We start from the raw sequence: 12885 nt of genomic DNA, 5'->3' as shown, positions 1-12885 counted from the left end.
GCTCTGCCTGTGTGTATACCAACTTATGCACGGCCTTCTATTTGCTTTCACTTTGCTCCTTTGAAGATATAATTGCTTCTTGGTTCCATATTTCTATTGCTTATTACACTGTTCCATACCATTTCATTCTGAAAATAAAACAAAATAGGATATTTAAAATTAATGATGTGGGGCACAGCTTTTTTTTTCTTTCCCTCTATCTCTAGGCAGAGTTAGCAAATGGCTTGAACGCCAGCCATTCTTTTTATCATCTGGGTTTCATTAGAGTAAGAAGAAACACTCATTAGGAGGGGAAAGGGCCCAGCCCTCCCTCACAAAGGATAAGGATCACTGGATGCTTGTATTCTCCTACCACTTCCTCCCCCACCTTGGCAGGCTTTTGGTGGCTACTTTTGTTTGAAAGCAAGTTGAAGAGCCATCCTTACTGGGTTTGGAATTGGGGGAGTCCTGCTATATAACTCTGTCCTCATTGGCTTCATTTTCAAAGATTCAGAAAATGAGCTGTTTCTCGGATGACACAAGACACCATGTGGCAAAGCCCTGTATCTTTTGCAATGGTCCCTGTCCCTAAAGAAACCCTAGTTCCGTGGGGTCTAGAGGTCATGTTTCCTAACTTATGACAGTAGTTGAAGGTCTGTCCTGGCCCTCCAGGCGCCGTCACTGGGCTGAAATGGGATTCGCAAAGTCACGTGTTGGAGCCGCCCTAGCAGGGGATGGAACTTTTGGTGGGAAGTTGTTACAAAAATAGAAAAAAATATTATCATTGGGTTTTGATTGTGAGTTTACATACCAGGCCCTTTCCTTGTTTCATTTGGGTATGTGTGTGTGGGGTTGGGGGGGAGAATATTAAGGATCTGTCTTTTTTCCTAAACTAGGTTCTTCCCTCTTCCCACCCATCTGACTGATACAATCATCTTGTCCTGGGAAAACTTCAGTAGGATAAGGGGAAACAGAGGGAGGGGCTCCCTAAACTCATATGCTTGTGTGTTACAATGTGTGTCAATTATAAACCTGCAATCACTGAAAATACAACTCAAACTGGCTTAAACATTAAAGGGAATTTGTTCACGTGCTTGAAAACACAAGAAATACACACGTCCGTCAAGGGTTTGCCTCCGGCCGCATGTGTTTCCTCTAGTGGCCACAAGGTGGCTGTAAGGGGCTGCGAGGACTGAGGACTTCCTTGTTCGCACCCAAAAGAAAAAAACCGGCTCTTGGATGGTTTCTAAGGAACAGTCGAGCTGTTTTCCCCAGAACAGTCCTGGAAACGTGTCTTTGTCTTTGGTCGACCGGAATTAGGTCATCCATCCGTCCCTGAGCCAGTCGGGCCCACTGGCAGCCTCCCCGCAGGCGAAGCCCATACTTGGAACTGTGGCGTCAGCGTCCCCGCGAGCACACGAGCTGCGCGAGGGCCGAGGGGCGTGCAGATGGGGGCCGGGCCCCGGTAGGGTGCGGATGGCCCTGCTCCGAGCCAGCATGTGTCCTCAGGGGGAGAGGCACGTTCGCTTTCCGTCCCTGCCTTGGGGCTCAGTCAGCCCAGAGGCGAGGCCCGAGGAGAGGGGCCCGCAGCAGGCCATCCTCGAGTCCAGCCCGGGGTGCGAGGCCACCAGGCCCGCCTGGCCGGAAGCCCGAGTAGGACGAGCCCTGGCTGGTAACGGCCCGCGTGCCTCGGCCGGAGCCCGTTTGTGTGCGCCCGGAAACCGCACCGGGCAGCAGGGGAGGCGGCTCGCTCGGAGCGTCGTCCGGGAGTCGGGGAGCCAGAATCTGCCACCTTCTCAGTGCGGCGCCGCTGGCTGGGAACGAGGCGTGGGGAGGCCCCTACCAGGATCCCCAGCTTGGTGGTAACAGCGGCATCATTTAACCTTTCTATTCCTTCACCTCCTGTGAAATGGGGATAACGGGGACATGATGACCTCCGTGTCTATTCTGCGCTCCATAAGGAGGGAATGTTCCTCTTCTTCAACCCACGTGTTGGTCTTGACCAAATGGCGGGACTCCCCCCCCCCCCAGCCCTGGACTCGTCTTCCTCCTTACTAGCTCCTCCCAAGAGGAGGAGGAGCTACCAGCTGATTGGCCAGACGCCTGTCACTCACTGAGCTACACCGGAGGGTGGGCTTACGTGTGGGAATGCTGTAGGTCGGTGCTCACACCCGCATCTGCTTCCTTTCCCGGCACGAAGTGGGCGCGGCAGGACCTGTCTCGGCGCCACCAAACGTCCCCCGCCCCCAGGACTCCTTACGGTGACGGGCGCACCTGCCCGGGTGCCCTCGGAGGCGCCGTTCTTAAATGCGGATGAGTCTGGAGAGAGGGGCCCCCAGTCTGGCTTGGGCTGGTCGCTCCCGCTTCAGGCTTTCTCGGCGATAGAACACTGGGTCCTTGTCCCGCCAACGGTAATGACTAGTCCTCTTTCCCTGTCTGGCTGGTGGCCTTTGTGAATAGGCCCCTTCGTCAGGAATCTCGGTAAGGATTTGGGGTTGAGAGAGGATGAAGGAGGGAAAGTACGAATGTGACACCCATCCTGTCCCCCTACGGCCCTGCTGAGGTGTAACGGTGAAATGAAATCAGGTATGACATTGCCTGAAATTGCCTGAAAATTCGAAACTGAGCCCACATGTGACAGGGCCGTAGCCCTGGGCATGACGTGCGAGGAGGGATGCGCTCTTCTGCACACTGGCCTTGTTCGGATGGCAGCTCTGGACCCTCCCCGCTCCAGACACCAGACCTGGCTTGTTCGCTGGAGAGTTTCTCCTCCCAGGGGGGCTTGATTGGAAGCATCTGAGGGCGTGAGACAGGCCCTGTTCAGAGGCTGAGTGACGCCCCCAGCTTGGGGGAACAGTAGGAAATCCTCTCTTCCTCCTCCACGAGAACACGTGCCTTCTTGCTAAGCCTGTATCCTTACAATGGGCTTTGCATTTCAGTGTCCTGGGACTTGGGTCCCTCTACAAACGGCTGTGCTGCCCTGAGAGGTGTCTTGTCTCAACTCCGCCCCTCCCTTGAGAGCTACTGTCCCCGCTTCTTCTCACTTCCCTTCACCATCCACCCGCATGTCCTTTCGCCCAGAATGATGTTCATGGCCAGGACGGTACTGAGGCGCCCCCTCTAATGTCTCCGATGATGTCATGATCATGCCACCAGATTCAAAGGTCTCTTCCTAGCTCTCACCCCTTGGTGCCCCTGTGCCTGGTGATTGTCATTTCTCTCAAAATTATTTACTATTTCAATCACTTATTTTTTAAAGCATACCTACAGTTTCACAATAATGTAGTTGCATATATCTCTTTGATCTCTTCTAGCCTTTAGCCATATTTATAGTTTTTTTAACACTATAAATGGGAAACAATGTACAGAGAATTCTTTGTTCTTTCATGTAACTATTTATAGACACAAGAGTAGAGCTGAGGAAGGCCTAACGATAGGGTGTATTCCCTGTTTTACAGGTGAGAAGACTAAAGTTCGTTGGACATGCCTGACAGAAAGCAACGGCCAAATCCACCCACACCTGAATCCCATCGGCCTTGGCAAAGGGGCTGCAGCAGCATTTTCTCCCAATTTGGAGAGAGCAGCTGGGTGTTTATTTAAAATGCGGTTTCTGGGACCCTGCCACGTCCCTGAATCAGACTCTTCAGTGATGGGACACATGCGTTTGCAACTTCAACAAATACCTGGATTCTTAAGAATGTTGAAATTTGAGAGCCACTGTTTGGGGAGTCCTAAGTCATAGCAGATGCACAGACCAACGTTCGGCGCTACCAGGGCTCCTGGGCTGGGCCAGACCACCGCAGGCTCCTCCCATGTGAGAGGCCGGATGCACAGCCCGGTCCTTATCTACCACATCAAACCAGCAGAAACAGATGCGTTTCTACACGTAAGTTATATTGTTTGTGGGTTTTGAGCTATGGGAGGGGAGAAGGAAGAAATAGCCTAAGCAGGTTTCTAGATGGCTGTGAAAGCCCTGGGGGAAACAAGATAGACGGGCAGCTGCGTCAGAAACCACGCTTCCTCCTGACCTCTCGCCCTGTGCCAGTAGGTCTCACAAGCGCGTGCGTCCTGTAGTTCTGCCACCTACGGCTCCCTGTGATATATTAGTAGGTTTTATATCAGTTTGTTGAGCAGCACCTCAAAATGGAGTGAAAAGGAATGACATGGAGACAAGAATGGAATAGACCACTGTGTGTTACCAGTAGTAAGGGTGAGGCTGTGTGTGTTTGGTATTTATAGTGGCTCAGAATGTACAATTCTTACATTTTGATAGTGGTCAAAACATTTGAAAAGCCAGTGTTTACAGATTCTGAATCCTCAGCTGAAGGTCACTTAATTTCAGGCCTCCTGGCTACAAACAGGGCTTTTCCCCTTCACATTCCAACATAGCATATGCCTCCCTTTGTGCACAGTCTTCGTGAGTTTTCACTGCTAATGAATGAATATTAGTTAATATGACATTATTTGTTTTACCATTTCCCTATGATGAGTATTTTGAACATTGCATTCTTTAGCTATTATAAATAACTCTGCTATAAATATTTTTATAATTATACATTTGTTCTTATGAATTTACATATATGGGACATGTTTTCCTAGTATGATCATTTTCATGGCTCTTAAAAAAACCAAGCAGTTTACACATTCACCAGCAGCATTTACCCCCAGTCACTGATACTGAGTCTTATCACCTGTCCATATACTTGTTTATCTGGTATGTGTTAAGCAGCCTCTTATAATTGGATTTCTTTAATTACTCTTGAGGTTTACTGTTTATGTTGCCTTTCCGGGTGTATGAACTGCCTGTGTGTATCCCAGACTCTGTCCCCACTGGGAATCTGGTTTGAATGACTCAATATATGTTAGATGTTAAACTTTAAATATGCAGCCACACTTATAGCAAACATTTTCTTATTCTGTTATATCTCTTTTGTCCTGGTTCTGTGGAATTTCATTATTTTATGGTTTTGCATTTTTATGTAATTCTACCCATCATTATTTTTTTACTTTGAATTTCTTCCATTTTAAATCATAAAAAGATAATCTCCTTATAGTTAGAACAAGCATTCTATCTCACCTTTTTTTTGCAATATGATTTTTTAATTCAGATACACATGCATAAAATGAAAAATCCCTCACTTTTGTGGAATCTGAGGTGTAAAGTCAAGAACAGCATTGTTATTAGTCTTCTTGCCATTCGTCTAAATCAGTCATTCTGAACCAATGGTCCCAGACCAGAGGCATCACGTCTCCCAGGAACTTGTTAGAAATGTGAATTCTCAGGCCCCATTCCACACCCACTGAATCAGGAACTCTGGGGTTGGGCTGCCAGGTGATCTGTGTTAATAAATCCTCCAGGGGATTCTGATGTGCTCTCAAGCTAAAGAGCTATTCTAAATCAATCCAAAGGCATGTTTACTTGGGTATAAACTCAGCCACATCACACTTGCTTCTCACTTTTAATTACCTGGTAGTAGAAATCATCTGCCTGTCCTAGGCGATCCCCTGGGAGCCCGAACATAGAGCACCATTTATTTGGTTTATCAGACTGGCTCACTAACAGTGCCCTCCACCCCACCCCTTATTAGTGTGGCCAAGTGTATGTGCATGCTTTGAATTTGCAGCTCTGCTTGTAACCCCCTCTATTCAACACCCCCACTGCGACTTTATACTCCTCAAGGTTTGCATGAAGCTGTTCTTTCAGTTACCCTCCTGGGTTATTAGCTTTGAGATATGATGCATGTTTTTATCTTTGCTTATGGAGAATTTCTCAGCCATGCTTTCTGATGATTTCCTGCTTTTCTGAGTCTATGCCTAGTGGCTTCATTGCTGATATTTTCCCTTCTCCCAAGGACCGTGTTGAAGCACCCTTCATTAACACATATAATATTGGCAAAATACAACATTCTTAAAAGAGTGACTTTTAAAATATCAGAAGATATTTTCAGGAAAAAATAGAAAATATCAATGCTGCTAACTAGGAATGCTGTTAACTGTACCGGGGGGACTTTTAAAAGTCAAGATGTCGATGGCATCACAGGAAGTGACCCAAGTCATCGCCCTCACTGTAGATGACCACAAGGTGAATTTTATCAGTTTATTCCAGAGTTGATGAGGCTTCCAAGAAGCTGACCAGTAAGAGTGAGTCTCAAACCACCAGCACTGTTTGGGGCATTCTTCTAGGACCCTCCTTTCTGTGATTCATTTCATCTCTAATCCTCCCCATCTATGAAGGCTCAAGTTACCTAGTAAAGCTGCCTGCTGTGCCTGGGTTAAGCAGATGCCACGCTCTGCACCTCAGCTGGCCTCTGCAGTCTGAGCCGGAGGCAGTGGACTGGAGCTGGCATGACACCAGCTCCTGCGCGTGCTGCAGTTGCGAGGGCTTGACCAACGAGTGATCCTGTGAGCCGGTGGCCCCTTACTAATGCCCAATAGTGCATCGCGAGCAGTGACGGGGAGAGTGTGGAGGTGGCTCAAAACTGCCTTTCTGGGCAGAGGCGCCTGGGCGTGACTGACTGGACTGGGATCTGTGGGTGGGCCGAGCGTCCTCACACTCCATGCCTCTAGCAACCAGTGAAGCTGTAACGGCAGTGGTCCAGGCCTGGCACCATCTCTTCCCGACTTGCCGCTATTCTAATCCCCCCAAGACAAGAGCTCAGACCCCACTCCAGCTTCCCCATTCTAAACCTCCTCAGGCTAGGGTCTCATTCTCATGGGGAAACCCTCACAGGGAGCCTCAGGGGTCTTCCCAGGAGAGTGCCAGGGAACTGCACGTGTTTACTGCGCATGCCTGCTCCAGAGCCATGCCTGCATGGAAGCCCTGAAAGATTGAAGTGTTCTGTGGCCCCTGAACCTGATTTAAGTTGGTGCAGTAGAGACCAACTGTATGTGGACAGCGGCCACCCTCACTTGGATGATTAGGGAGGACACAGCCTGCACTGAAAGGTCCTGCTCCTCATGGCTTTTGTAGAGACATCAAGGTAACTTTCACTCCCCAAATATTTTAAGGTAATTCAAAACAATTTCCTACTCTCCATACAGCTATAATTATAAATATTTATGGCCAGGAACTATGATATGGGGAGAAAGTGAAGAAACAGGTAATTTCATGTTTGAGAAATAGCAACCCCCCACTGAAGGATTTTGTAGGACGTCTGACCTTACTTGGTCTGAGGTCCTCGCACAGACCTGAGTTAACCTGTCACCCAGAAGTCTGTGATTATTATGGGATGAGGATGGGATGCTTGAAGTTGCCATCTTGCTGACCTGAGGGGACAGACTGGGGACAAAAAATAAAACCGGAAGGAAGGTGGCAGAGCATTGAAAAGAAAAGAACTTGAGTCTTTGTGATGTCACATGGCCACTGGGATCATTCTGAACTTCCTGGAGGTGATGAACCTCTTCTGATTTAAGCCAGCCATCTCCAAATGGGAGGAAGAAGGTCATAGAATATATTTCAATTTGCTTTAACACACAAATCTTTATGTGTATTTAAAACAGAGAGTGAAATCAGTAGCTTTGCTCTGTCTGTCACTTGTCAGACCACCGGGTCTCCAGGCGTCCCCCACGACAGGAGTGGGGGTTCTAGGCAGCAGAAGGAGGCTTTCCTCCGTTTTTGGGTTTGCTTGTAGCATATTTTGACATACGACAATTTACACCTGCCCAGGTAAGCAGGTTCAAGGATTATATTATCCTAAGTAGTAGAATTTTTACAAAACTTTGAGAGAGTTTTTTTAAAATAGATGTTTGGAAGTGTTTTTACGGTTATATATTTTGTTGCTAAAAATTATGTCAGTATGTCATCAACCATAAGATCGTCAAGTTACCCACCTAAAAAAGGCCTTTTTTTAATGAAACATTTCAGGTTTTGGATCCATTTGTTAAAAATAAAAAACTGAAATTCCATTTAGTTTTTCAAGAATAAAGCTTCATTAGAGAAGTTGGCAATATATTGCCCACTTTTACAATCTGGGTTTGGGACTGAAATAGGGTATCATGCTTGAGGAAGGAGAGCCAGTTATGGGCTTCTGTGAATATTTGTCAGGGATCATTTTCTACTCTTGACAGTCACCAAAGCCTAACATCAAAGCACACAACTTAAAATTAGACCTCCAAGTAGAGCTTTTCAAAATTTTCAAAGGAATATTTCAACTCTCAAAAGTAAAAAGGCAATATTTTCACCAAAAATACTGATAGCAGAATATAATTATTTTAAGAGATTACATATTTTATTTTACTTACACTGCTAAAAATTCTATTTTTTGAATACATCTATGAAATATATAGAATATATTGGTACAGGTAATATATATACCTCATAGATAAACAAGTAAATAAATGTATCTGTTGTATAAATTGCTGAGTACATTCTCAAACATTTTTTACTGGTAGTCATTTATAATAAAACAATATATAAAACCACTGGTTTAAACCACTGAATAATATTCCACTGTCTAAATGTACCAGTTTGTTTCTCCATCCATCTATTGGAAGACATCTTGGTGGCCTCCAAGTTTTGGCAGTTTTGAATAAAGCTGCTATAAGCATTTGCATTCACGTTTTTGTATGGACATGTCTTTGTGTCCGTTGGGCAAACGCCAAGGAGCATGATTGCAGGATCATAAGGTAAGAGCATGTGTAGTTCTGTTAAGAAGCTGCCAAACTGATTTCCAGTGCTGCTGTACGCAGCTGCATTCCCGCCAGCAGTGGATGAGCGTTCCTCTTGCTCCACACCCTTTCCATCACTTCGTGGTGTCAGTGTTTTGGATCTCAACCACGTTGATAGTTGTGTCGTGGTATCTCACTGTTGCAGTTTGCAGTTTCCTAAAGACGTGATGTTGAACATCTTCTCATATGCTTATTTGCTGTCTGTATGTCTTCTTTGGTGAGATATCTATTCACATCTTTTGTCCATTTTTAAATTGGGTTGTTTATTTTCTTATTGAGTTTTTCTTTGTATATTGAGCTCTTCTTTGTATATTTTGGATAACAGTCCTTTATCAGATATGTGTTTTGCAAATATTTTCTCCCAGTCTGAGGCTTGTCTTTTCATTTTCTTAACAGTGTCTCAGGAGAGCAGAGCTTTAAATTTTACTGAAGTCCAACTTATTGATTATTTATCATGGACTGTGCTTTTGTTATTGAATCTAAAAAATCATTGCTAAACCCGAGGTCACCTAGATGTTCTCCTATGTCGTCTTCTAGGAGTTTTATGGTTTTGCATTTTTCATTTAGGTCTGTGATCCATTTTGAGTTAATCTTTGTGAAGGGTGTGAGATGTGTGCTAGGATTTTTTATTCATGTGAATGTTGTGTTGTCCCAACACCATTTATTGGAAAAACGATTCCTTTTCCATTGTGTTATCTTTGCTCCATGTCAAAGATCAGTGGACTATATCTTTGGGTATCAGTGGGTCTACTTCTGGGCTCTCTACCCTATTCCATTGATTTATTTGTCTTTCCTTTCACCAGTTCCACACTGTCTTGGTTACTTAGTTTTATAGTAAATCTTGAAATCAAGTGGTGTCATTTCTCTGATTTTGTTCTTCTCTTTCAGTATTATGTTGGCTATTCTGTTTAGAATATTTAGAATTATTGAGAATGCACATACAGTTCTTGAAATTCACTATTCTGACATATGGAAAATGGGATCTGATTTACCCGCCCGTCCATGAGCTGAGTGAGGCCCTGGGCACTGAGGGGTTTGCCCAACATCAAGCACAGGTACAAATTCAGGTCTCCTGATACCTGTGTGCTCCTCACCACTCTGTGTCTAGTTATAGGATCAAGTATGTGTATTAACTGGCTTCAGACTAAGTTGTCCAGTACATTCCTTGGCCGCGCACACAGCACAGTACTCAGTGTTCATCCGGGACCCAGGTCCAGCACAGCAGCCTGCTTACAAGACCACCAACAGGGAAGAGCTACTGGAAACTGTCAGCTTGCGATGGTCAGAGGACAGGGAGTGAGGGCGTGGGCAGCCCTACCTGCCAGAAATGAGGGTGGCCAAGGTGTCAGGGTGTGGCTGCCTGAACCTACCTTCAAAAACCGAACTTGCTCACAGGAACTCTCACTGGAAAACTAAGGGACCAGGTAAGTCATCTGTACTGAAACACAGCCATCCCTTGATCTTAAATCCCTGGCTATTTCACAAGTACGTCTCTAAAGCAAAGTGGAAAATTTTTCTCTTGTATCTTATATGACATGTGACATACTTCCCAAATCAAGTCTAAAAACAAATATGTTTTCTATGTATTTTTCTTATCAGAAAAATAATATAGGTTTAAAAAAGAACCCAAAATTACAATAAACCATTAGAGAAAAGCAAAACTACGTAATAGTCCTAACACACAGAGATAACCCCCATGACCAGTTTAGCAGTTTCCTTCTAGCATTTAATCTAGGCATGTATCCAGTGTCTGAGGGTTGTCCCTTTTAATTGATTTTAATTAATTGCTTTTCACTGAGCACACCGTATTTGAATGTATGTATATCTTGATTTTTTGGTTACATTTCATCACAGGTGTTTCCCGTGATACTGCATATGCTTCGTGAACATGACTGTCCGTTGCGTTACATCCTATAATATAGCTCTGTAATAATTTAATAGTTCTGCTACTGTTAGAAAATTTGCTGTTATAATTATATTCACAAAGCATAGCCTTGTACACATGTCTTTGTCCACATCTCTGGTTTCAAAATTATCCATCTTCAGTAAGGACATGGATGCTTTTTGTCTTAGGGGGCAGCCCTCTTCAAAGACATTGTGTCACCTTTGTCAAAAATGTGTGTTTTTATCTCTTTAGTGTCATACCTTTCCGGCTGTCTTCACATCTGAAAACAATGTGAGATGCTTATCTTGTCTCTTTCCCATCAATTTGTTTGTTTCCATCCTGCTGGTAGTTCTTAGCCAGACATAAATATCTTTTTTTCTCCCAGTTAAGATAGCAATGTGGGCAGTGGCCTGTGAAAGGAGGTCCTCAAATGTAAATTAAACCAAAGAACTGGGGAAAAAAAATAACACAAAAATATCCAGACTTGTCATTAATAAGGACCTGCCAGTCAGGATTTGCATAAGGATTCTGCCTGAGGATTACTGAGGTGACCGGAACACTTTCTCTTCCAATCCAAGTAAGCTGAATTTCCTTATTTTGAAATTTACAAATCTAAATGCAAGAAAATGGATTTCTGTCTAAATATATATAGCTAAATTTTTTTTTTGCCAATTTGGTGACATTTTAATGCCCAGTTTATCAAATCTGCTGTGTAGTTCAGTGGTACTGAGTCACTGAAATTACCTAAGATACACCGACTCTGTTTTTATAGCAATGTTTAAACAAACTCTCTCTCTAGAGAGAGAGAGAGAGAGACTGACTGTCCTTTGGTATAAGCTGAGAGTTACCAAAGAGCTACAGCCACTTCACTGTGCTTCCCCACAGACCCAGTTACTTCCATATTATTTACTCATAAAATGTAGCCCTTATGTTAAGAAAACTATAGGCTAAAATTCTTCATGGATAAATGCAAAAATGCTTCAAAATATTAACACATAGAATCCAGCAATATACATAAGAAATAACATAATGACAAAGTTGGGTTCATTCCAGGAATACAGGTGAGTTTAACATTTGAAATGCAATCAATGTCGTCCATCACATTAACAGAATAAAGGAGAAAACCAGTAGGATCACCAGGAAAGGTAAAGGAAAAGCAATTAGCAAATGCAACATCCATTAAGGATAAAAATTCCCAGAAAACTGGGAATAGAAAGGAACTTCGTCGATTTAATGAAAGACATCAGTGAAAAACCTACAGCTAATGTCAAATTAGCTGAACTCCCAACGCAACAACAAGGCAAGGATGTCTGCCCCCAGCACCTCTGTTCAGCATTGTACCAGAGGTCCTAAGGAGCGCACGGACACAAGAAGAAGAAAGAAAAGAGAAACATTGGAAAAGCAGGCGTGGAACACTCTCTACGTGCAGACAGATTGTTTATGGTTCATGTAGAAATGATGGTTTATGTAGAAAGTCCCAAAACATCAAAATGAACAAACTACTAGAAATAAAACTTAAGTTTAACAAGGTCTCGGGACACAAGATCAATGTATAAAAATCAATTGTGTTTCTATATACTAGCAGCAAATAATTGGGAAAATGTTCAATCCATTTTCAACAGTGTCAAAAATAAACAAAATACTCAGAAATGGATTTAATAAGACATGCAGAATATCTATGTCAAAAACTATGAAACATGACTGAGAGAAATTAAAGAAGGCCCAAACAAATGGAGAGATGTATCATGTTCACGGAGCAGCAACTCAGTAGGACTGGGATGTCACTCCTCACCTATTGATTTCTAGAGCCAACGCACACTCAGTGGTAATACCAGCAGGCTGTTCCTTTTTTTAAAATAGAAAATGAGAAGTTAATGCTAAGATTTATGTGGAAGTCCCAAGGGATCTAGAGGACCAAAACCAATCTTAGAAAAGAAGAACAAATCTAGAAGATTTATACTCCGACTTCAAGACTTACGAAGTGATAGTAACGGCACCTAAGGATGGATGAAGGATCAGTGGCTAGACCAGTGGAACAGAGTCCAGAAGTAGACCTACACTTACATAGTCAGTTGATTTCAAACAAAGATGCCAAGTAAATTCAATGGAAAAAGGAAAGTTTGTTCAACAACTGGAACAACTGAATATCCATATAGAAAAAAAAAAACATTTTGAACTATACCTTATACCCTACACAAAATTTAAATTGAAGTAGATCACAAACCCAAATATAAATACTAAAACAATGACGTTTTGAGTAGAAAACAGGACAATAGCTTCATGACCTGAAAGTAAGCAGATAGGACATGGAAAGCAAAAAGCATTAAAGAAAAATGTGTCGGCGACTAGGATTT

The 12885-nt window shown here is 43.7% G+C and overlaps 1 protein-coding gene across 2 annotated transcripts in view; it reads left to right on the top strand.

Annotated features, from left to right (window-relative positions):
- The first annotated feature begins 2244 nt into the window (after positions 1-2244).
- The window catches only part of RBM7 (RNA binding motif protein 7), a 63327-nt gene continuing 52686 nt past the window's right edge, over positions 2245-12885 (top strand). For both annotated transcript variants that reach the window (XM_073239760.1, XM_073239759.1), the window contains exons 1-2: positions 2245-2460; positions 3438-3865. In XM_073239760.1, the coding sequence (XP_073095861.1) occupies positions 3725-3865 (141 nt within the window). In that variant the 5' untranslated portion in view covers positions 2245-2460; positions 3438-3724. The remainder of the gene's footprint in view (positions 2461-3437; positions 3866-12885) is intronic.

The sequence above is a fragment of the Manis javanica genome, chromosome 6 (assembly GCF_040802235.1).
Source record: "Manis javanica isolate MJ-LG chromosome 6, MJ_LKY, whole genome shotgun sequence".
In the NCBI taxonomy this organism is placed as follows: Eukaryota; Metazoa; Chordata; class Mammalia; order Pholidota; family Manidae; genus Manis; species Manis javanica.
This window is presented reverse-complemented; position numbering and strand designations above follow the sequence as displayed.